General features: G+C 50.2%; 1 protein-coding gene across 20 annotated transcripts in view; it reads left to right on the forward strand.

Annotated features, from left to right (window-relative positions):
- The window catches only part of CDH23 (cadherin related 23), a 524,046-nt gene that overhangs the window by 250,114 nt on the left and 248,420 nt on the right, over positions 1–25,512 (forward strand). For 19 of the 20 annotated variants that reach the window (XR_010318119.1, XR_010318120.1, XM_064269675.1 and 16 more), the window contains 2 exons: positions 20,689–20,801; positions 22,512–22,700. Coding sequence is in view for 17 of the 20 variants with exons in the window: in XM_064269675.1 (XP_064125745.1) it covers positions 20,689–20,801; positions 22,512–22,700 (302 nt within the window). In the remaining 3 variants the exon portion in view is untranslated. Of the gene's footprint in view, positions 1–20,688; positions 20,802–22,511; positions 22,701–25,512 lie in introns of those variants that run through there. The other variant, XM_064269682.1, reaches the window with a different exon arrangement.

Below are 25,512 nucleotides of genomic sequence, written 5' to 3' on the forward strand. Positions count from 1 at the left end.
CCATGTCTGTAAATAAAACAAAAGAAAGCAAAATTCATAAATAGCAATATAAGGTAAGTGATCCCTTCTTATCTATGGGCGATTCTTTCCCACGGATGCTTGATACCTCAAATAGTACCAAACCCTGTATATACTATGATTTGTCTTCTACATACATGCCTATGATAAAGTTTAACGTATAGGTTAGGCACCATAAGAGATTAACAACAATAACTAATAATAATATAGAATGATTATAACGATATACTGTAGTAAAAGTTGCGTGAATGCTGGAGCAGGACGACGTGAGATTTCGTCATGCTACGTACTCATTTGAACTGCACTAGACTTTGGGAAACTGAAACTGTGGAAATTGAAACCGCGAAGGCGAGGGGATGCCACTGTATTTCACAAAGATACATGCATACCCAGGGACATATATCAAAGCGCTGGAACTGGGACGTCTTTTGGAGAAGAGAAGAGGTGGAAATGGGGGAATGACGAGGTAAACCCAGTTGTAAGAACACTAACGTTTCTGGGGTAATCACCGTGCACCTGGCACCTAAGCAGCTAACCTGTATTAACTCGTTCACTCCTCACAGCAACCCTATGAGGAAGATTATTGCCTTTGTTCCCAAGGATGAGGAAATGAGCTCAGAGAGGTTAAGTAACTTGCCCAAGGCCACTCAGCTTGTAAATATCAGAGCTGGGATTTGGACTTAGGCAGTTTTGGCTCCAGTTTTAAAGATCAAATCTGAAGTCCAGTGAGCAGATCTGAAAAAGCAAATCTCCTTTTACCTAAATCCTATCCATTCCCACCCCCGTACCCAGGAAATCTGTGGTATTTCTCATCTTGATTCTCTGGGATTCAGAGCACCTACCTCAGCCTGTGGCTATCCCATAGGCACAGGGGCCAAAGCATTAGGAGGTCTGGACCCTGTCCCTGCCTTGGCCCAAACTAGAGTGAGGGGATATGCCACCAACAGGGCAAAGTGACTGATCTGATGCTCCCTGAGAAAGGGCTCTGGCATTAGCATATCAGGGAACAGCTAGGGGCTTTGGAACAGCTAGACACAAGTTCAAATCCTGACTCTGTACAAACTGCCTGTGCGACCTGGGACAAATCACTCCTATAAATAAAGATCACCATGCCTACATCAAAGAAGGGTAATGTTTCAGTGCCTGGCATCTATTAAGTGCTCTTTAAACTGCTGTTGTTCATGAGTTCATCAACATTACCTAGGGAACTGACTGGCTTTTCATTGTGCCTTCTTGACCAAAAGACCCTGGGAAGAATAAGGAGGGGGCCTGAGTTATCCTAGTTACCTAGATACCTGCCTGTTCTCCCTTTCTCCATCTTTCTACATCCCTCCCCTCCTTTAAAACTTATCTTTCTACTCACCCCCTCCAGAAACCCTTCCCTGACTACCCAGCTTGCATCACCTGCTTACTGATAGGAAAAGGGTTGTAACGCCCTGTCCCATTTGTAACGGGAAAGTTCAGACTCACCAACCAGTGTGGCTTCCATTTTCTCTCTGACCCCCAGCCCCCTACCCCATGCCCAGGGCAGTGCACCCCTGGGCCTCAGCCATCTGGTTGGCTTGATTCATGAGCACCTGCCTCCCTTGCCTGTGGTGATCACTTGATCCCTGGAATCCTCAGGCCGGGGCACCTTCCCCTGAGCACCTGCCAGGGCCCTTCACATAAGTTATCCATTCTAAGACAGCCCTGTGAGGAGCAGTTACGTTCCCATCTTACCCATGAGAGCATGGAAGTCCAACCAGCGTGTGGCCTGCCAGGAGCCCCATATCGCTTGTGGCATGGCCAGAAGTTGGCACTAAGCCACCTTCATCCCACATCTACAACCCCCATCAGTCACACCCCAGCCACCTCCTAGCCCAGAGGTGACCATCTGACTTTCCACCAGGAACACACTTCCCCCTTAGTTTTCCATGGAAACAGAAGCTCACGCCAGCCGGCTTCCTCCATGGCCTGTGTGACTCAGAACCACTAATTGGGCTTGGCTGACGTCAAGCCTGGCTCCGGGCAGCCCGTCCTGTGATTAGCACTGATTTTCCTTGGCACCAAGGGTAGTGCCTTCTGCTTGGCTCCACTCAGGGGGGTGGGAGGGTTCACACAACGTTTGGGCTCAGCAGGGAGAAGGGACTGGCCTAGGGCGAGAGCAGAAAACAGAAAGCTACCTGGACCCCGCTTCTCTCAGCAGCTATAATTAGAATGTTGATGGAATCCCATGTAAGGATGTCACGAAAGGCCCCCATAGACATTGCAGCTTATGCTTAACAACAAGCACTATCAGTGTCCCTATTTCAAAGATGAAGAAACTGAGGCTTAGAAAGTTTATGCAACATGTAGTCCTGCCAGACCAAGAAGTGGAAGAGCCAGGATTTGAACCCAGGTCATGTGAGTCTGAAGTCCATGTGCTCTCCATGGTGCCACACTGCCTCATTGGATCCTGGTGACAATCCCATCGTGTACAGACCCTGCCTATACTAGTCCCATTTTACAGATGGGTAAGGTTGCTATGGAGCCCTGGTGGTACAGTGGTTAAGAACTACAGCATGCTATGGCTGCTAACGAAAAGATTGGCCGTTCCTCAGAAACCCTATGGAGCAGTTCTACTCTGTCCTAAAGGATCACTGTGAGTCAGAATTGACTCAACAGCACACAACAACAACAACAAGCTGAGGCTCAGAGAGCCCACGAAGCTCAAGGTCATATGGTTGGTGATGTGGTAGATGCTGGACTGGCTCCTGGTCCAGTCTTTATTTTGTCCAGTATACACACTACTTTCCCATCCATCCCAGGAACCCCCTCACCCCACGTCTGGGCAGTAGGAGTGTGACTAAGAGAGGAGAAAAGGTTAGGGTTGCCCTGGTTGGTGTGAGAAGCAGATGGGAGGCCTGTTGTTGAAGGGGTCAAAAAGGGCTAAGTTGCTGAAAGTGTTGGGAGCCAGGCGGGCTTGCTGTGTTGGGAGGAGGGAGCCACGTAGTGATGAACTGCTAGGTTATAACACCCACTTCTCTGGCTGCTCCCCAACCCCCCACCTGCCTCCAGGCTGGGGGCCTCACCTCCCTGCAGCCCAGTGCTCCCTCCCTCACAGGTTGGGGACATTCGGCCGCTGAGGTCAGGTCTTTGTTTGAAGGACAGATAATTAATCCCACAAAGTAATCCCCAGAACATTTTGGCAGATTTATGGAGATCACCTCTGTCCCGGGAACTCTGCCTTACCATCTTTCATTTCCCAGGCAAAGCGAGTGACTTGTTATTTCACAGGCCCACGCCAACAGGAGCTTCATTTAGGGGAGTTCTCCAGCTGGAGGGAGATTGATAACCCAGGCCTGGACAAGAGCTGATGGCAGTACTGGGGTGGGAGGTGGGGGGAAGAGGCTTCCTCACACCTTTTCCTTCCCCCTGACCTCCATTGTTCTCCAAGCTGGGGCCTAGTTTCTGGGGTTTACCTGTCCAAAGGTTCCCTGGATGGCACAGTTAAGCACTCGACTACTAGCCAAACAGTTGGTGTTTCAAACCCACCCAGAGACACCTCGGAAGACAGGCCTGGCAATCTGCTTCCAAAAGCTCACAGCCTCGAAAACCTGCACACATGCGCTCGCCATGAGTTGGAATCAACTGGATGGCAACTAACAACAACAACCTGTACCAGACCACAGGCACCCAGATATCCTCTAGTCCAACCCTCCCAAGTCACAGATGGGAAAACAGAGGCCGAGAGCAGTGGGGGAGGTGCCTGTTTGTGCCGATCCACCGCAGCTCTCCTCCTGTCATTGCTTCTCCCTACTCTCCATTCCCCTCCCCCTGCTCTGCCCTGAACCTGCCACAGGTACAGGAAGCTGCCAAGGTCCATGACTATGGGTCTCCCCACCGCCCCCCAAGGTAGTCCTTGGAGCCTGCCTCCCAAAGGGGCTCTTTCTGGTGGGGAAGGGACGCAGATGTTGACCTGGCCCTGGAGGTCAGGGTGGTTGCTTCTGGTCTAGCAGCAATGCTTCTAGTTTGCGGGCAGTTTGGGAACTGTCCTCATCACTCTTGGTAACATAAGAGATTTGGGCTAATTCAATTATTCAGAGATATTTATTGGGCATCTCTCATGTGCCAACTGCTGGGGATATAGCCACGATGAGATAGACATGGCTCTTGCCTTCCTGGAACTTAGAGTTTAGTAAGGAAGACAGAAAATAAACAAGTAAACAGCTTAACGCATGAGATCTTTTTAGATAGTGAGGAATGCTTTCAAGAAAATTAAACAGGGGGTATAATAGAGAAAGCCTGAGTTGGGGGTCACACTGGGTGGTTGGGGATGACCTCTTTGATACAGTAGCCCTTGAGAGTGGTCTGAGCCTTGCTGGAGGAGGTAGCCACGTGGAGTGTGGTGGGAAAGAGCCCCTTTGGGAGGCAGGCACACGCTGCTCGCTGAGGCATGAATGGGCTTGGTATATTTAAGAAACAGAAAATTAGAAGAAGAGGTTCAATGAGACTGCAATGTGGTGGGGGTTAGGAGATCCAGGAATTCAGAGTAGGAAGTGGGGTCATAGAGCTGGATGTCCCAGGGTCTTGCAGACCAGGAAGAGGAGTTAGGGTTTTATTCCAGTTGTCCTGGGAAGACATCACAATGGAGTGACTTGATCTGTGCCAGGCTTTTCAATGATCACAGAAAGACCTGCTTTTGGAGAATGGGTAGGAAGGGGCAAGAGGAGAAGCAGAGAGACCAACCAAGAGGCTACCACGGTGGCCCTGGCGAGAGACAATCTCAAGTGCCCTTCCTCCCAGTGGTCTCAGGGTCTGTGCGTTTGTCTGTCTGGCTGCTTACACCTCTTCATCACCATCTCCAGCTTCTTTGGCGACCATCTCTCTCTTGCAGGAGGCCCTGGCTGTTCTGAGCCCACTGACCTCGCCTGCTGTTTCCTGCCCCAGCTTTTCCCTCACTGTCCTCTCCCAGCATTCCCAGGGCAAAGCTCTCCCATGGGCTGGGCTCAGAGCTTTTCTGACACACACACGGACACTCCTGCTCTACCCCACCCTCACAGAGCAGGGACCAGGCTGCAGTCTCTCAGAAGTGAAGGGGGCCTGGCTACAGCCCAGAAAGCGAGGGGCGGGGTGGCAGCACGTAGACAATACCAACACACCCTCGCCAACTTGGCAGACCCCGCTGACAGGGACAAGCATGGTGGGGTTGGCTCCTTCCTGATGCTCACATCCGGGCCTCAGTAATTAAAGCCATAAGTCATCTTCCAACCAGGGGAGCTGCAGGCTGGGGTGCCACAGCTGGCATTGCTTGGGGCTTTGTGCCGGGAGGGAGAGCAGGCACATGTGGGCAAAGGTTTGGGGGCCTGGAGATCAAAGACTGATGCCCCTCCTTTCTGGCCTAGGCTCGGGTGCGTGCTTGGGCTTTGAGGCTCCGCTAGTGCCAGGGGACAGTGCCAGGAGTTTCTCCACAAGCAGAGGACTTATCTCCTCCTTTCTATGGGAGCTGAGAGTCTCCAGCTTGCAAAACACCCTCAAAAGATGCCATCTGTCTCCAGAGGGATCCTCTGCGCCCATTCCCCCTCCAAACGTGTCTATTTACAGAGTTGGGGGTGGGGGTGGTATAGGGTTACTCCCTTCAGCTTTGCTGGGGAGCTTCCCAGGGGAACTGCCCTCCTCCCAAGGAAGTCTTGAAGTCCCTGGGTAATGCAAACAGTTAATCACTTGGCTGCTAATCCAAAGGTTGGCAGTTCGAGTCTACACAGAGGTGCCTGAGAAAAAAGGCCTGGCAATCTACTTCCAAAAATTCAGTCATTAAAAACCCTGTGCAGCCCAGTTCTACTCTGACACACATGGGGTCACCATGAGTCGGAATTGACTTGACGGCAACTGATGTTGTGTGTGTCTGTGCCAAGAAAGTAGGGGATGGTAGCCCAGGAGGAGGACCGAGAGCCCCTGTAATTGTCCTGAGGCCAGTGGGAGAGACTCTGAACTCTGTCCTATGGCCTGTCTTTTTCAAGGCAGTGGTCAGAGGCATCGGGAAGATCCAGGCTGCTGAGCCTTCTCTGGCCAAGGAGGCAAGGACGTCCCCCCTTTTGCGTTTCCCGCTTGCTCAGCAAAAGTTAGTTCCTGCCTGTGGGAGCCAAGGGGCTGGGAGTGCCTCGGGACACCCCTCCCTGCCTGGCTGGATCCATTCATCAAGCATTCTCTGAACACCCACTTGGTACGGGGCACTGGGCCAGGGTCTGGGGACATGATGTGACAGCTGGGGCTGAGGCTCCAGCTAGGAGGATGAGGGACTTCTGGAGGCTGGGTTGCCAGAATAAAATGGCCAGCCACCCCATGACACAGACACATACCCTTCCCCACACACCACACACACCCCCACATACACACACACACCACACACCCCATACACACACCCCGTATATACACACCACACATACACACACATGCCACACATACACACACCACATACACACACACCACACACACACACGCCACACATACACACCCACCAAACACACACATACACACACACACACACACCAGTGCAGGACCCTGGCCTTCATCAGAGGGATGGGGCCAAGATCACTGGCAAATGTGACCTATCTAGAAAGGGCAGAAGCTGACATTACCCTCCCGTGTACCCACCTCCCAGATGACGTTGGTTTACTATTTGCTGTTTTTGCTACAGATCTTTTTTGTTCTTTTTCTTGTTTGTTGTTGCTTCAGAAATACAACATCACAGATACTGTTGGAGACACCGTTTCTTTCATTTTCAGCGATGTCAGAGGCCTGGTATCTGGGGCTGAGTAGAAGGACTCCAGCCGCTGATCCTAATACTGCCTTCAAAACTGGGCTCCCTGGTTTGGGCTGTGTGTCCGGTGACGTTAAGGAGCCGTTAGTTTTGTTTAGTGAGATAATGGCATGTCTGGGTGCATTTTTTAAAAAGTCCTTTTCGGGGGTGCAAACAGTATTTCAGAATGAAGTGAAACTACTGTAATAACTTGAGGAAAAATTCAGTGGTGGGGGGTTGCCTTTGAGTGAACTAAGATTGGCAGGATGCTGCTGATTGTTGAGGCTGGGCGATGGATGCGTAGGACAGGACTGTACTCCGGTCTTTACATTTGTGTGTGTTTGAAATCTTCCATAGTCAAAAAAAAAAAAAAAAACTGTGTTTTTTTAAAGATGTGGTTCCCCAAAGTGCCAGGGAGCCAACCACTGGTCTGGGATCCACATCTGATGTGTCCTGGATGGGTCAGGTAGGGTTAAGAGCACCTAGACTTGAGGCCAACCCGTTTGGTGCCAGCTCTGCCTCCAATTTGCTGTGTGATGTTGGCCGAGTTACTACCCATCTCTGATCCTCAGTTCCCCAGCAGTAGAAGTTTGGACCTGATGAGCTCTAAGAACCCTTCTATTTTCCGTCTCTGACACTTGATGCATCAAACTTAGCGGCTCAGAGACCCTGCTGGAGGATAACTGGGAATCACATTTTTTTTTAATTGTGGTTAAATACTCATAATATAAAATTTACCACTTTAATCATGTTAAAGTGTGTGATTCAGTGGCATTTAGTACATTCACAATGTTGTAAAATTACCACCTTTATCTAGTTCGGAACATTTTCAACATCCCAACATGGGGCGGCACCTTTTATACCTTTGGTTTCCTCCGCGAGTTTCGCAGACCACCAGCCCTCCAAAATAGCCTTTGCAAGACAAGATCAGGTGGGAGGACAGTGAATTGCAGTGTCCTTGTCCATTTTAAGTCACAATGCACATTAAAGGCTCTGACAAGTCCTGCAGTAAAGATCCTGTTCATCATTTCCCAAATTTATTTGAACTTTTTTTTAAGTTGGCCTTACCTCTGGAGACGTCTGTGAGTTGGAATCAACTCAACAGCAGTGGGTTTGGTTTTTGGTGTTGGTTTACCTGTACCCGGTGGCTCCAGAATTCCCAGGGACACTCTCTGGGAAACCATGGCTTTCCTGTTTGCAGATTGAGGGCTCCTGCCCCATAGGACAGATGTGCCATCTTTTCTTGTATACGTAATGATTCTGACTCATCTTCAGTAGAACGTGAAATTTTTGATGTTTTCCACATTGCTGGGTGGGTTTGTATGTAACTAATTCTGCAGTTTTTCCCCTCAGGCATTCTCTGACCAGAAACATCTGCTTTGATGTTATACTCTGAGTCACTGACCAGATGCTGGAGAACCCTCCAACATCAGGAAATGGGGCCTGGCATAACCTGCAGCCTTCCTGTGGTGCATTCTGGAAGCCATGTTTCTGGGGAGGAAGAGGAAAAAGAACACAGGAGAAAGGCTTTGGTATCAAAAGGCCATGGGTTCAAATCTCAGCTCAACAATTTAGCAGCCATATGACTTGGGGCCAGTTCTTTAGCCTCTTACCCCAGTTTACTAATCAATGATTTGATTATGAAAATTAAACAGCATTGTATGCATCAAGTGCCAAAATTCCTTCCTTTGCCAATAGAATTTATAGTAGCAGCTAATATTTATTGAGCCCTTAATATGTGCTGGACACTGTGCCCAACTACATAGATGCATTACCTGCTTTGTCACATCAGCTCTATAAGTATTATCCCTCCCCCTTTTTTTTTTTTTATAGCTGAGGAAACTAAAGCCCAGAGAGGTAGGTAACTTGCCTGAAGTCACACAGTGGGTAAGGGGTGCTGCTGGGATTTGTACCCTGATCCTAGCCACTACAACGTGCTGCCCTTTTCAGAAAGATCAGAGTCAGATAAGGACACGTTGACCCTCTGAGCCTTAGGAACCTCACCTGGTCAGTATTTTTTGATCCTAGGATGACCTAGATGGCATGATGTCAGGCCCTATGTATCCTTGGGTGGACACTCATAGACAACATGGTATCTTAAATCTGAGAGTCCTCAGGGACCTCAAGTTTCCCTGAAGTCCTGGGCTCCCAACCCCCTCCCACTGAAGAGAGGGGGCACTGAGTATGCTGGACTCTAGCACCCCCATTTGATTCAGGCAGGGCAGCTAGCTTTCTTTTTGGCTGTTTTGTATACCGTAGCTCTGTGTAAGATTTTGTTTGCCCAAAGGATTTGCTTCTAAAACTAAGACATCTGAAAAACCCCTGCATAGAAAAGCTTCCTCTTTTTTAAACAATGGAAGATTAGAGGCCCAGAAAAGTAATTTGCCCTGGGCCACTCAGCTGTTCTCCCAAGCCTGGGCAGTTCTCTGTCCTCTTTTCAGGACTGGGACTGGCGGTATGGTAGAGGGGGGCTTTGCAGTCCCCAGGGAGCTCCTCAAGGTCAGTTACTGGGGCTGGTCCTGCCAGCTGGTGGCCAGTCTCTATGAAGATAACTGTGTCTGAGGCTGGCTCCCTGAACCTCGTCTGACCACATCTATTTCTGGGCCGCGGAGCCCTGACGGAGCACAATTTGATTCATAAATTACCCAGCTCAAGGTGTGTGTGATGGGCTCTCCTTCTACAGATTTGAAAGTCATTCACTCTGGAACTTGGCAGCACTTGGGGTCGGAGGGGGGCAGCCGTGGGGCTGCTGGCATCAGTGCTTGTGGAGAGAAAGTGGCAGAGGGGATGGGGAGGACTCAGAGACCCAGGGAGCACTGCTTTGTGCCAGAATCCACTCCTGTTGTCTCTGTGGATTCTCCCAGCAACATGTTGTTGTTGTTAGTTGCCATTGAGTCAGTTCCAACTCATGGTGACCCCACGTGAGTCAGAGTAGAACTGTGCTTCATAGGGTTTTCAAGGCTGTGACCTTTTGGAAGCAGATTGCCAGGCTTATCTTCTGAGGCATCTCTGGGTATGTTCGAGCCACCAACCTTTCAGCTAATAGTTGAGCACTTAACCATTTGCGCCACCTAGAAACTCTTCCCAGCAACCCTAGGAGGCAAAGTCTTTTATTATCACGGAGGAAACTGAGGCTTAGAGAGGTGAAGTCATTTGCCCAAGGTCATGTGGCTAGAAGTAGTGGAATTGGGATTTGAACTCAGGACTCTCTGATGCCAAACTTCTTCCCTGTGGTCATGATGATAAGACAATGAACCGAACGAGCAGCATTTAGAAGAAGAGGTCAGAGCCTGCGAAATAGGATTGGAAGGGAAGGTTTGGGGTGCCGAGCCTCCTTGTGTGCATCTACAATTGGCCTTGCACCCCACCCCCTGCCACAGTCTTTTCTGTCTAATGTCATCCAGTTTCAGTCACTGTGTAGTTCCATCTGCCCCAGGCCCTTGGTTCACTGCCCTTGACATGTAATCATACCTAATGCAGGCATGGCACTTTATAGTTTGTAAGCATCTTCGGATCCCTTGTTTCATTGAACCTTCAAACAGCCCTGCGAGTAGGGCTAATGAGGTAACTCGCTCCCTAGAAGTGAGAATGGCAAGACGTTATCTCATGTACTTTGGACATGTTATCAAGAGGGACCAGTCCCTGGAGAAGGACATCATGCTTGGTAAAGTAGAGAGGGTCAGTGAAAAAGAGGAAGACCCTCAACGAGATGGACTGACACAGTGGCTGCAACAGTGGGCTCAACATAATAATAATTGTGAGGATGGTGCAGGACCGGGCAGTGTTTTGTTCTTTTTTACATAGGGCCGCTATGAGTTGGAACAGACTGGACAGCATGCAACAACAACGAGGAAACTGAGGTTCAGAAAGGCACACAAACCTGGAGAGCTGGGATGTAAAAAGGAGGAATCCAGTCTCCGGACTTCATGTCCAGTCCTTTTTGAGTTCTGTGGTTGGCTTCTTTATAAGTGTGCTTTGTCCTTCCCCTGGGGGACACCAGTCTTCCCCATTAGGCAGAGGGCTCCCTGGGGACATTACCCACATCCCTCGCCCAGTGCCCACGTATGTGGTAGGTGGTCTCTTGTTGCCCCACTCCCTGAGAAGCCTCATCCCTGGCCTGTCTTCTCCATGTCCCATTGCTGTATCAGCCACTGAGATGCCAGGAGAGCTGGAGCTGGAGGGGAGGCACAGAACTGCCAGAATGACAGACAGCACACACCCCCGCCCCTCACACCTTTTTCTCCTTGGGCATCAGATCACTGTCCTCTTTGTTTTCTTAAGTGTCTCCCCTCCCATCTACCCCCCTCACCTTCTCTCCGCTGAGACAAGGCCTTTCAGATCATCAAATATAACACGCTGCTTATGTGAGGACTGAGATGGCTTTATTGGAGCCCGTAAATCTCCCTGAGCCCTGACGCTTTCTTGAGTGCCAGGCCTTGTGTGAGTTATTGGGCCAGGCCCAGTGGCAGGCAGAACAAGCACCTTCTGGGGAATGTGGGCTGGGGACTGGTGCTCCTAGGCTCCCAACCTTGACCCAAGGAGGGCCCCGGATGAGGGAAGGCATGCAGTTTTGGCCCACCAGCCCTGCCGTCTCGGCTCCGGCTGGGTGCGCCTTCCCCAGGTGGTGGAGGTAACCAGGCTGCAGGTGAGTGAGCAGGTGGGTAGCAGAGGGATCTGAGCCCACTGCTTTCCTTCTCCTTATCTTGTTCATTTTGCGGCCCGTCTTCAGCCCCAGGGCTGAGGAAACAGCCCCATATAGGCAAAACCAAGCCCACAGCAGCCAGGAAGGCTGTTTGAGACTCAAAAGACCCAAGTTCTAATCCCAGCATGGCCACCAAGTAAAGATGTGTTCTTGAACGTGTTGCTTCACCTATCTGAGCCTCAGAACAGGCCCCTGCCCTCAGGGAGACAGAAATTCAGTGTTAGTAAAGGTGGTAGGGGAACAATTGCTCTTTAAAGTAAGTTAATTAACAAATCAGCCTGCACCTAGCACCAATTTAGAACACAGAGACACATTGTAGGTTATTTGTTAAAGGAATTTGTATTGGCTTAAAAAAAAAATTGTAGTTCAAGTAAGTCAAGAGGAAAAGTTGAAATGACTCTACAGCAAATAGTTGCCTGCATCTTGCCCTGGAGCGGACATTCGGCAGCGTCTGGAGATATTTTTGGTTATCACAGCTCAGGGGCTGGCATCTAGAGGGTAGAAGCCAGGGAAGCTGCTGAATGTCCTGCAATGCCCAGGACACCCCCCACAACAGAGAGTTATCTGGCCCGAAATGTCAGTAGGGCCAAGGACGAAAAGCCCAGCTTCGGTATCGCCACTCAGAGGCGACCCTCGTCAGCATTTTGTTAACATTTAATTCCTTTCTCTATGTATATATACATTTAAACAACAACAAAAAAGAGTATCTTACTGAATTATATTATTTTGTGGCTCCTTTTTATAAATGTTTTGAGCATCTATCTTTTCAAGTCACAAATTTCTCTTCTGCTACATTATTTTTCATAGCTGACCAAATTCCGTATCATAACTTATTTTACTAATCCCCTATTGTTGGGCATTTTGGTCATCCTCGGTTTTCCTTATTAGACAGCACTGTGATGGACATCTTAGTAGCTGTTTGTGAGCACGTCCATGATTACTCCCTTTGGAGAAATTTTCCCAGTTGCAGAGTCAAGGATTTTCAGGAAGTGGAGAGATTTAGATGCCTGCCGTTGCTCCTGGTGATACCCATGAAAGTGCCTGGAGGACCAGGTCTGCCTTTCTGCAGATGCCCTGGTTTTACGGGGAGCCGTGCGTGGTGTACTGCTGTGGGTGGGTGGGTGGTAACTTGACCCTTAGCAATCCTAACATCATAATAGGTTTTACTAGCCTTGGCTACTCAGGTTTATGTCTCATAAATTGGAACCATTTATTAGTAAATTAATCAGAGTCCAGTTTGAGGCCTTATTAGGAGAGGTAATCATTTGTTGGTTTAAGTGAGCTTGATGAAAACTGTCGTTCTGTGAAAACGCTGGCAAGACAAGCAGACTGCAATTCGCACCTACTCAGGGCCGCAAAGGTTGTCTTTCCCCGACTGGACAGTAATAACAGCAATTAACTGAGGCCGCTCAGCTCAAACCCACACATCAACGTGGTTGTACCAGGTGGGCGTGAGAGACCCAACTGCAGCTGCTAATTGGCTGATCCTTCTTCATTGGCCTTGGCGCAGTTGTGGTCTCTATGACGTGTGACATTGTGAGTCACCCAGCACCATTCTGCCCGATGGCCCTTTACACCAGCCTCACAGTGGCCCCCAGACGTCCCTGCACGAGTCTCTCCATTCATTCAAAAGAACATTTATTGGCACCTACTGTGTCTCAGCTGGGCCCTGGGGCCGCTGGTCCCCACCCTCCTGGGCTTACACGGCAGGGGAGGAAGACAGACAGTAAGTAAACATCTAAACAGATTGAAAAGAGCCCAAGAGCAGGGGTGCTTTGGAGGAAATAGTACAGGATAATGGACTAGAGAGTGACGGGGGTGAAGGTCGGTGTGGGGTGGGGGGGGAATCCTGAGGGAGGGGTCGTCTGTGAAGGTGATATTCGAGCTGAGACCTGAATGCGGATGAGGCATCCCAGGTGGCTTTCTTCAGGGGAAGCTCTGGGGGAGGCTGCTGACTTTAAACCCCCCTCCCCAGGGTCTCCATAGGCAGCAAGCTCTCGGCGGGCGGCTTCCCCTCTCCTGGATGAAAGCCCAGTAACCCACACCCCTGGTTGCCATATGTTGATCACGGAGCTGTTGAATGCAGCCCTGCCCAGGTGCTGCTCAGGATACAAGTCCCTTTAGTCAGCAGGCAGCTGGGTGACAATTTTTAATTCATAAGATACCTTGCCCAGAGCCCGTATTTGGACTCCCGCTTTTCATTATACAGTGATACACGTCTGTCCCGTTCAGAATTACATGGCCCACTGGACAGTGATGGGCCTGCAGGCCAGCCTGCCCCAGTCGCCTAGGCGGCTTTGGCTGCTCACAGCTGTTTAATGCGGCTACCTCTGGTAGATATGTAGGACATGAACCCTTTAGCTTAGTGAGAACCGAGTTTAACTCCTTGCTTTGCCCCCACTACTGGATGACCTAGCATCAGTTATTTTTAACCTTTCTGTGCCTCGGTTTCCTCATCTGTAAAATGGGGGCAGTGAGACTTATCTCATGGGTGTTTTAAAAAAAAAAAAAAAAGGAATCCCTGGGTGTTGCAAATGGTTAATATCCTCAGATGTTAACCAAAAGGTTGGCAGTTTGAGTCTACCCAGAGGCACCTTGGAAGAAAGGACTGGCAATCTATTCCAAAAACCCTGTGGAACACAGTTCTACTCCGCAACTCATGGAGTTGCTATGAGTTGGAATTGACTAGATAACAGCTGTTTTTTTTTCCTCCGTGGGGGTTTTGTGAAAGTCAAAAGATATGCGTACAAGACACTTTGCATAGTGTCAGGCACAGGTAAGAATTCAAGATGTGTTGGCTATTCTGTGGCAAGTTCCCTCACAACTCCTGCTGAATGAGATGTATCCCCAGTTGGGACTAACTTGTTCTGATTTTCCTTCTATTCAGAAAACAGATGTAACAGAGAAGGGAGCCAAAATGTGCACCTATTACACGCTTTGCTTCATGATACGCACTTTACATACACGGTCACACCTAAGCCTCACACAACCCGCAGAGGTGAGAGCTGTCTTCTGTGCTGGCTCAGAGGATTTAGTGGTTTGCACAAGATCCCACAGCTGGTAAGTGACAGAGCTGTGGGTCACAACCAGGCTTTTGTGACATCCAGTAGGATTACACGCAGTAAGCGGTCTTCATTCGGGTGTTAATGTGATAGACCTTAGGTACAGGCTGCAACTAAAAGAGAGGCCACGGGTGTGAAGGGGTGCAGGGCTCAGTTCTGCACACCTGCCTGGGTACCGACCCTGACCCTGGGCCTGGGGAGTGCCTGCTGACCACACCAGAGGGTCTCAAGGATCACGGTCTCAGAAGTCATCTTATCCAGCCTCTGTGCCCGTTCAGGACTAGCATTGGAGTGGATGGATGCTTAGGCCCAGAAGTTCGACTAGATTACAAGCTCCTCCTAAGCCAAGCTGTCTTCTTCTTTTCTTTCCCCCATGACCCCAGCACAGGGCTAGGCCCAAGGTGCCCTTTGCCTTCAAGTCAACTCCAGCTCATGGCCACTCCATGTCTATCAAAGTAGAACTACTCCATAGGGTTTTCAATGGCTGTGATCTTTCTGAAGTAGATTGCCAGGCCTTTCTTCTGAGGTACTTCTGGGTGGATTCAAACCATCTACCTTTCAGTTAGTAGCTGAGTTCTTAACTGTTTACACCACCCAGGGACTCCGCCCACACCCCAGTGTGAGTTAATTGACGTTTTTTAATCACTGCTGAGGGAGGAAGCCAAACCCCAGGCCATCCTAGATAATGAGCATATTCTGGGGACTGCAGGACACAGCGAGCAGGAAAACCCAGCTCTTATCTTCAAGGCACCCTCAGTCTCTGGATAGGAGAGTTCGGGAAGCCGCAGCCTAGGGCAGCCACCATGCGATCTCCTAGAGGCCAGCCCGGTGCTCAAGGGCTCGGGGGAGCCAGAAATGGCACAGCCTCTGGTTGAGAGATAAGGATGGGCTTCCTGAAGCAGGTGACAGTGAGGTGGGTTGTGAGAATGGGCAGGATTCAGGCCGAGATGGGAGGCCTTGGTTTCCTTTACCTCTGAGGGAGGGGAGAGCAACGGCAGACGCAGGGGCTGTCAGCCCAGCAGAGCAGACAAAGCAATTGAAAGTCACCAGCCTGTGTTCCCCACGCACCACCAGCCACTCACGAAACTGCTCTTCACCCAAACCGGGCCCCACCATAGGTCAAGATGCTGCCGGCAGGATAACAAGGGGACAAGATGTGGGACTGATGAGATTTGGCAGAGGGCAGAAGGAGGGGAGACCAGCTGGCCTCAGAAGGCATGGTGGCGGGAGCCTCCCACGGCCCCCCGCCAAGTCTAGCCATCACTCCAACCTGTACCCCCACATCCAATGTCCCCCTACCTTTCCCACTTGTGCCTTTCTGCTTTTACACCTTTGGCAACTTATAAAACAGCATAACCCCTTGCTTGACTCTGCTGCGCCCTCTAGCTGCCACTCTGCCTCTTTTTTTAAAACCAAACTTCTCTGGGTCCCCACTTCCAGTAATCCATGCTCTCCTCAGTGTCTTTAAGTCTGACCTTTAGGGGTGCCTCAAGGTCCAATCAGTGGCCTTTGCTGGATCTTCCTACCCAGGTGACTAGCCTATCTGCGCTATTCACCCTCTTAACCATCTCTTTCTCAGACCTACTCCTCTCCTGCCTCTGGGCCCCCAGCACCACGCTGGCTTCCCACCTACTCTCTGTCTCCTTCATGTCTTGTGAGTTTTCCTGCTTGTCCTTCATGCAACCAGAGGTCTTCCATAAAGACCGGCGTTGCCTTAGGCTGCTTGTCCCTGGTGCCCTGTGTATGTCACCGGTGCCTATATGTCTGCAGCCCTGCCTCCTCAGTCTTGTCCCCACTGTGGGCCCCACCTTTTCAGGTACCTGGAAGGCATTGCCACATGCACACCCTGCTGCTGCGTAAAACTCTATCATAAACGGATTATCTAGAGCCTTCCAAAATATATATATATATATTTTTTTTTTTTTAGTCTAAGGCTCTCTCTTGCAGAAAAAGCAACTCTGTACATTGACACTTCATTCTGTGAAGGATATGGTCTTGTATTTGTCCCTTAGTGCAGGGCTGGGTGCACAGTGGGTACCAATGTGCATGGGGCAAAGACCTGTGACTCTTGAGTCCAAGCTAGCACTTTCCAGCCCTGTGACTTTGAACAAGTTATTTAACATCTCTGAGCCTGCCTCCTCACACATAAAATGGGTTATCTTCTTATAACATTATTGTGAAGATCAGATAATGTAACCATGCAAATAGCTTAGCTTGATGCCTGGCACCCAGTAAGTGCTCAATAAATAGTAGCTGCTGCATCACTGGGTGGTGCAATCGTTTAACGCGTTTTGCTGTTAACTGAAAGGTTGGAGGTTCAAATTCTCCCTGAGGCCCCTCGGAAGAAAGGCCTGGTGATCCACTTCTGAAAAATCAACAATTGAAACCCCCCTGCTAGACTGTACATGTATAGAATGTTTTGTTACCTATATACTTATCACAATTAAAAAAAAAAGAAAAAAAAACACGGAGCACAGTTCTATTCTGACACACATGGGGTAGCCATGAGTTGGAATTAACTCAAGGGCAAGTGAAAAATGTATTAATAGATAGGACAGTGAAGGCTGAGACTCCCCTTCGCAGCCTTTCATGACTTTTCAGGCTCGATTTGCATCCTCTAGGCCTCCCTCTTGCAAACCTGAGGAGATTTTATTGATGCCTTAAGCTCTCACAGGAGGTGGCTGCCCCAGGAGAACCAGCAGGGCCAGTAAATGACCTGCTTCTTCTCTTTTATCAATACTTTGGCTCATCAGTTCCCAGCATCCTTAGGGCACTAAAGGTGCACCCCCATTCCACCCAAGAACCCCTCCCCTGCCAGGTATACCCTCTCCCCGACACACATACCCACCTCAGCACCTGTTAACCCAGGTGATGCAGCTGCCCTTCTGCTTAGCAGTGGGGGCTGAACAGGTGAAAGGCATCCTGGTGAGCCCCCCCACCCAAGTCCCCAACCCCCGTGGGACTTGAATAAAGATTGTCTAGGAGACCAGAGGGCTGACTTTGTGGTATCAGTTTCCAGGATAGCAGAGAAGTACACAGCCTCCTGGGGAAGGGAGGATGATAGGATAGGGGGATAAAGGCATGAGTCAAGGCAGGGTCCCAAGGCTGGAACCCAGTCTCAGGGTGAGTGACAGAGGAGCAGAGGCCAGAACTCTGGGTATGAGGCTTGGGCCTGAGGGTTGTGTTTGCCATCCCGACCTCAGGCAGCCATCTTGTAACCTCAGGCCCTCAGTGGTGAGGCTTTCCTAGCAAAAATGTGGGATTGGCTCAGTGCCTCACTGGGCACACAGCTCTAGGCACAGGGCCCTGGTGGTGGTAATGGGTGGGCACCACAGCAGTGTATCATTTTGGTGAAGTACAGGCAGCCAACATTTGTTGAGGGCTTCCTATGTGCCAGGCACTGTGTTAACTCATTTTAATCCTCATGTTAACCCTCTGTAATCCACTTTACAGACCAGGAAACTGAGACCCAGATATGTTAAGTATCTTGACCAAAGTCACACAGCTAGTAAGTAGCAGAGCTACGATGCGAACTTATGCAGTCTCTCTCCAGCGGGTGTAATCTTACCACCTCTGTATTCCAGGTTGCTTCTCTTCAGGGACCTTAGCTCAGTAAGTAATTACACGTTCAATACTGTGATTATAGCCTTGATGTCCATCTTTGCTGTAAGACTAAAGGCGTGAACCTTGCCTGCTTTTTTCTACTGATTGCCTAACACCTGGTATACAGTAGGTGCTCAGTATGAACTTCAATGAATGAGTGAGTGAACTAATCAATCAATCAACTCATCTTTGAATGAGACATGCCCTTGGCCTCTCCTCCTTGGGGTGTGGACCCACCAGAGCCTGGCATCCCAGGGAGTGCTGGTGTTACCATGGTGACAGTAGTAGCATCAGAGTTGGTACCTTTCTCAGGTGGCCTTGTCAGCTCCCTGGGTAGAACCCTTTCTGGCTGTTGGTCCTGTGAATTAGTCATTCCTTCTCAGCAGGAGGCTGGAAGGTGAATTCTACATAGATAGATGTGTGAACTGAAGTGTGTGTGTGGCGTGTTGTATGTGAGTGTGTGTGAGTGTGTGCATGAGTGTGTGTGGTGTGTGTGTATGTGAGCATGTGTGCCTGGTGTGTGTATGTGTGGTGTATGAGTGTGTGTGGTATGTGTATATGTGTGTTGTGTTGTGTGTGTGGTGTGTGTGTAAGCGTATTCATGAGTGTGTGTGTGGTGTGAGTATGTGTATGTAAGTGTGTGGTATATGTGCGACTGTGTGTGTATGTGTGTGTGGTGTGTGAGTGTATGTGCGAGTGTGTGTGTGTTGGGGGAGGATCCCTGAGGGTGACCGTGTGCCCACTGGGGGTGTTTGCCTGCTGGTATATTGGAGCAGGGACCTAGATCAGGAGAGGAGGGGTGTTGTACCTGGTGGGGCCAGACTTTGGGCTGGGGATTGGCAGTGTGACCATGAATGGGGTGTAGGTTTTGAGGGGTGAGACACTGTTGAGGGTGCCATGGCTGATAACCCTCTTTTTCAAATGAAAAATTAACGCACATCACTTGACAGCGGGCTTCTGAGTTGTGAATGATTTACAGGAAAAACCTTACAAAGATAAAAATTGAATCCTATCTAGTTAAACGTTAGAGAGGTTCCTTTATTGGAAAGAATAAATATGTATGAAAACCTGGAATGGTGGGACACTGGGCGTGCGTGGGCCTGGGGAGGTGGGACCCAGGCCAGAGTATGTGGTGGGGAAGGTGTGGGAAGTAGAGGCTCCATGGTCTTTCCTCAGGCAGGGTAGCCCTTCAGCTCAGCCTTTCGGGGGCTCAGAAACCTGAAAGGGCCCTGCCGATGTTGGGGGCTCATCTCTGGGCTTCCTGGCTCTCAGGTTCAACCTCTGGCCCTTGGGGTGGGTCAGCGCTGGGAGAGGCAGGGACACCCTGCTGCTTGGCTGCCATCTCTGGGCAGCCATTTCCTACTCCCCCCTTAGCTTTCAGAAGCTTTTCTCCCTGGCCCCCATGTCTGGGCTGGGATGGGCTCCCCATGTTCCCCACCCCCCATGAGTCATCCCATCTGATCACCCTGTAATGTGAGCACCTGGTTGGGAGCTGCATCCGCCACTATAATGTGTCCCTGGCACATAGTATGAAAAAACCAAACCCAACCCAATGCGGTTAAGTCGATTCCAACTCATAGCAACTCTATAGGACAGAGTAGAACCGCCCAATAGAGTTTCTAAGGAGCTGGTGGTGGATTCATCTGCCGACCTTTTGGTCAGCAGCAGCAGCTGGACAAATGTTTGTGGAGTGAATGAATTAATGAGGGAAGGGGTGAAACCCCCAGCCTCCTGTTTCCCCAGCAGCAGAGCTTCTGGCTAAAGACCCTCCCTTACAGCCTCCTTGCAGGCCTCTCCTCCCAGTGCACAGCCACAGCCATACATAACCCAGCAGGCAGAGTACCCAGGTCTCCCCTGGCCTCTGCACCCCTGCCAGCACCCTATGTGGCCAAAAGATGAAGCCTTAGGCAGGGCAGGGCTGGTTGGCCCTGTGTCACAGCCCTCAAAGCCCATTGTGAGTGACCTGAGACTGCTCCACAGTCCTCAGCAGCCTGTCTCCTGTTCTAGCAACCCCCTCACATGCTGGGAGGACAGGGTGGGGCCCCACTAACCCGGGTGGGCATGGGCTGCCTTGCTGACCAACACAGACAGGTGACCCAGCAGAGGGTTGGCTGAGAACAGCCTCGACCCAAAGCCTAAAGGAAGAGGAAATTGTCTCCCCTTTGCTTTTTTCCTGGTTAATCTGAGAGAGATTATGAGCCCCTACTGTGTGCAGACTCATAGGGACCCTATAGGACAGAGTAGAACTGCCCCATAGAGTTTCTAAGGAGCACCTGGTAGATTCGAACTGCCAATATGAGTCGGAATTGACTCGGTAGCAATGGGTTTGGTCTTGGTTTTACTGTGTGCAGATCCCATTAGAGCTGGGGAAGGGGAGGAGCTGTCTACTGCTAGCCTGTGCTCCTGAGTTCTCTGTTGCTGCTTCCGCTGCTCCTTGAACCAGCATTCACTCTAAGTTATTAATGAGTCCTTAATGCTCAGAGGAGCCCTGGCCCAGCCACATGCCCTGGGCTCCAGCCACACCCAGGAATGCCTCTTTCTTGCAGGGAACACCAACAGCATCTTTGCCCTGGACTACATCAGCGGAGCGTTGACCTTGAATGGACTACTAGATCGGGAGAACCCTCTGTACAGCCATGGCTTCATCCTGACCGTGAAGGTGAGGCCTGGGCGGTGAGCATCTCATCCAAGCAGACAGGGGCCAGGGACCCAGTGCCCTCTGGCCATGATGCCAGTCCCCATCTGTGTCTGAGGCTCTAACCTCAGATGGAGGCTTCAGGAAGCACACTGCTTCTGCCATCTCCCCCTGTGCTGACTCCTGGGACTTGTGCCAGGGCCCCTGTCTGGAAGAGACCAGTATTTGTCAAGAGAGGGCTGTGTCAAGTATCCTGCTGGGCACTTTGCTTCCATATTAACCCCATGGCATGGGACTTTCATCTCCATTTCGGGGATGGGGAAGTAGAGGCAGAGGATGGTTAACTTACCAGGCTTGTGAGACTGTTACAAGCTGTAAATGCACAGTATAAAGCTCCAGCACATGGTAGGTACTCAGCCCATGGTCCTTTCTGTTATCCCATGATTCTAAGTTCCTTGTGCAGCCAGCTTGAATTCTTGAGTTTACCCTACTTCTGAGGTCTTGCCTCATTTCAGAGTCTCCCAGCTTCCCTAGGGCTATTACCTGGTTAGGAAGCAGCAACAGAGTGGTGAGGGGGCCGAAGCTGCTGGAAGCCCCACCCCAGAAGGTATGGTGAAGCCTCAGCCCCGACCAGCAGTCACCTGCCACTCACGCCAGTTTTAATTAAAATCAATGACTAGCTGAGCCATTCCTTGGGAAACCCATTTAGGGGTATGGATCCTGCCTGGGCCACAGGGTTCTCCCCAGCTCCAGCTATCGATTGAGAGGAGGGGGTGACTCAAGGACTGAGGAGAGGGGCCTGGGAAGGAAGCCCTTCCATTGGTGTGGGGAGGATGGAGCCACCCAGCCTGATCCTTAATTGCCTTCCTTGACCTTGAGAGGCCTGGAGCAGCAATGAATTTATTAGTCCCTACTCAGCCCCTGGCTCCCCCACCCAGCGCCAGCCTCCCCTCCTGGTCTCTGCTCCCCTTTTTGATGAGAGGGGTCAGCTCCAGTGGGGCAGAGCTGCTTGCTGGTCCCAGCACTGCCAGCAACTCACAGTGAGACCCTGAACTCAATTCTTCTATCTTGAAATAGAACGTGAGGCGAGTTCCCAAACTTGGGTGCGAATCTGAATCCTCTGGGGAGCTGAAAGGTCCTATTCCTGGGCCTCTCACCCAGAGCTTCTGGTTCAGAAAGCTGGGGTACAACTGAGAATGGGTGTTTCTGAGCCCCAGAACTCTCCCTAGGGGCCTATCCACTGGATGCCCCGATGCCTCAATCCACCTACTCCCGAGCCTGACCCAGACCCTCAGTGCCTAGCACAGTGCTCAGTGCATAGCAATTGCTCAATTAAGTCTTGAGTAACTGCTTGCACAAAATATCTTTGCCTCAGTTTCTTCATCTGTCAAATTGAATAGAGTCATCTGTTATCCCTAGTGAGTCACCAAACCTGTCTCGTCCTTCCTACCCCATGTCATCCTCTCATCGGGTTCTAGAATCCTACCGCCTGAGTTTGAAACCTACCCTAGCTGTGTGATCTTGGACAAGTTACCTCACCTCTCTGAGCTTCAGTTTCCTCATCAGTAAAATGAGGATACTAATGATAGAATCTTCCTCCTGGGGTTATGATGAGGATTTGATGGGATAAATTGCCTAAAGTGTACTGCCCAGCATTGAGAAAGCCCTCAGTAAACAATAGCTGCTATGATCATGGCTGCCTTCACCCCTGGGTTGCTCAACCTCCATCTGCAGGGCACGGAGCTGAATGATGACCGCACCCCGTCTGACGCCACGGTCACCACGACCTTCAACATCCTGGTTATTGACATCAATGACAACGCCCCTGAGTTCAACAGCTCCGAGTACAGCGTGGCCATCACAGAGCTGGCCCAGGTCGGCTTTGCCCTCCCCCTCTTCATCCAGGTGGTGGACAAGGACGAGGTGAGTCCCCAGAATGCACGGCCTGTCCAGACCCACAGCCTTTCCCAGCCTGGGCAGCCTGGGTAGGACGTTAGATGTGTCTGGAGACCCTGGGCTGTTAAATAGATACAAATGTTGCTGCACCCCTCCCTGCTACGCCCTGAGAATAAATAAGGCTGTGAAAATCAATGGGCTCCCAACACCCGGTGAAAAACATCTGAGCACACACCTCCAATGTGTACCTTTATTAGAAATTATATACATGACTGTCATACTAATACAGTGTGTACATTATAAAACATACACACAAAAAATAGAAAATTTACAAGGTAGAAATAGCCATAAGTATATTTCCCACACCCTGTTGGATCCTCTCGGCCCTCTCTGGGGTGTGTGCACCCCAAGCTTAGAGGCGCCTGTGTTCATGATAACTTTGAAAGAAAGCCTTATTTCTGCTTTTCATGTAATGATGACCCACCTTACCTGCGTGAGGAGCACAGGAGACTTAAGTGCTTCTGAGAGGATCCCAGGCCCCAGGAAGACTTGGAAGGGGCTCAGGACATTTGCATCTCTTTGCCCAAGGGCCTGCCCTGGCTGAGTCCAGTCTTAAAAGGAAGGGACATGGGCCATTAGTGAGTGAACATTTGAGGGGGACAGAGGGAGGAGGAGGCACCGGGACCCTCATAAGCCCTGCCCACCCTGTGGCCATCAGGTGGGGTCCAGGCCTGGACATTGGCTGCTTTGTCCTTCAGGACCATTGGCCTGCCTCCCACCCCGGCTCCTTGTGTCCCATCACCCCTGCCTGTCAGCAGCAAAGATCATTAATAGGACTTCTATTTATTACCGCTGCTCCCCCAGCCCGGTCTGCTCAGGAATTCCATTAGGTTCTCCAGCCTGAGGTGCTTCTCTTCAATTACTCCTCGTGCAGGACCCCAAGCTGGCCTTGCTCCAGGCTGGGCGTCCTCCCTCACTCCCCTGCCCCTCTCTGGCTGTTCGCAAACCAGCCAGCATGCCTACATTAGCCCTTCCCCCACATTCTGTCCCCATCTCCCATCAGCTTCTCTTCACTCATCGTGATCCCCCCAAGTACTCAGGGCCATGTGGGCACATCAGTCTTATAACGTGTGTGTGCACGTGCACATGTGTGTGTCTGTGTGTGCACTTACGCACATGCGCACCTCCATTTCCTAAGTTACTCCGTATACGTGTCTGAGATAACTAAAGTATGTACTGAGCACCTACTATTTACAAGGAGCCATTCTGGCCCCTTGGCAGAGTCCAGGAAGTATAACCTGTGGTCCCCGTCCCAAGAGGCCAACAGTGTGTTTGCACAAATATAACCAAACAGTTGTCTTAGAGTCTATTCTGACTCATGGCGACCCCATGTGTGTCAGAGTGGAACTGTGCTCCATAGGGTTTTCAATGGCTGATATTTTTGGAAATAGATCGTTAGGGCTTTCTTCCAAGGCTCCTCGGGGTGGTCCTGAACCTGTAACCTTTTGGTTAGCAGCCAAGCACATTAACTGTACACTACCCAGGGACTCGTGTGCAAATGATTGTGTCCATTTAAAAACATACACAAAATATAGCAAATTAAAAAGATAAACAGTAAGTCATCTTGTATCCTCCTGGAGTGCAGGCCTCTCCTTTTAGATACTACCGATACCCTTGGCTTCAGGGTAATACCACCACCCGAGAGAAGAAAACCATTGTACCCGACTGTGGCTCAAGGGTCCAGGGATCACAGGCAGTGAGGAGTCCCAGGGTTCAGAGAGAAAGGGGCAATAGAGGCTGGGAGGATCTGGGAAGGCCTTATGGGGAAAGTGGGACAAGGACTGAGCCTGGGAGCACTACTCAGGTGGTGAAAGGGAGCACAGAGAGGCTGGAAGGCTGGCTGGCCGGGCCAGCACCAAGAGACAGACACCTGCGGGTAGATCAGGGAGCAGGCAGTAGCCCGTGGAGTGACACAGGCTTCACGTGGAGGGCTGGTAGGAAGGTGGGCTGGGGCACAGCCCTGGAGAGCCTCAAATGCCAGGTGAAGGAATTTGGGCTTGATTTTGGAGGCAGCCCAAAAGGGAGGCAGCTTGTGTAGTAATTAATAGCACAAACTCTAGAATCAGGCAGGGCTTCTGTTTGAGTCCAGGCTTACTGCTTACTGTGACCTTTTTTTTCTTTTTTGTATGAACATATATTTTTTTCTTTCTTTTTGAACTTGTTTTATAGTGGTAATAGAACATTTGCCAGTTCAACCTTTTTTACATATACAGTCAGTGACACTGGTTACATCCATCGTGTCATGCACCCATCACCACTGCCTGTTTCCCAGTTATCCTAGCACCATTAACTGAAACTCAGTGTCTGCCAAGCAGTGACTCCCTGTCCCCTGCCTTACCACTCCTGGTAACCACTAACAGACTTTAGTCTCTGTGCATTTGCCTATTCGAGATATTTTGTATAAGTGGGGTCATATGATATTTGTCCTTTTGTGACTGACTTATTTCACTCAGCATCATGTCCTCAAGGTTCATCCATGTAGCATGTATCAGACTTCATTTCTCTTTATGGCAGAGTAATGTTCCATTGTATGTATATACCAAAAACTCATTGCTGTCAGCTCGATTCCAACTCCTAGTGACCCTATAGGACAGAGAAGAACTGCCCCATAGGGTTTCCAAGGCTATAATCTTTATGGAAGTAGACTTCCACATCTTTCTCCCATGGAGCAGCTAGTGGGTTCAAACCGCCAACCTTTCGGTTAGCAGCCGAGCACTTTCACTACTGTACCACCAGGACTCCTGTGTATATATCTACAAATATATCTACCATGTTTTAT

This window comes from Loxodonta africana, chromosome 16, assembly GCF_030014295.1.
Source record: "Loxodonta africana isolate mLoxAfr1 chromosome 16, mLoxAfr1.hap2, whole genome shotgun sequence".
NCBI lineage: Eukaryota > Metazoa > Chordata > Mammalia > Proboscidea > Elephantidae > Loxodonta > Loxodonta africana.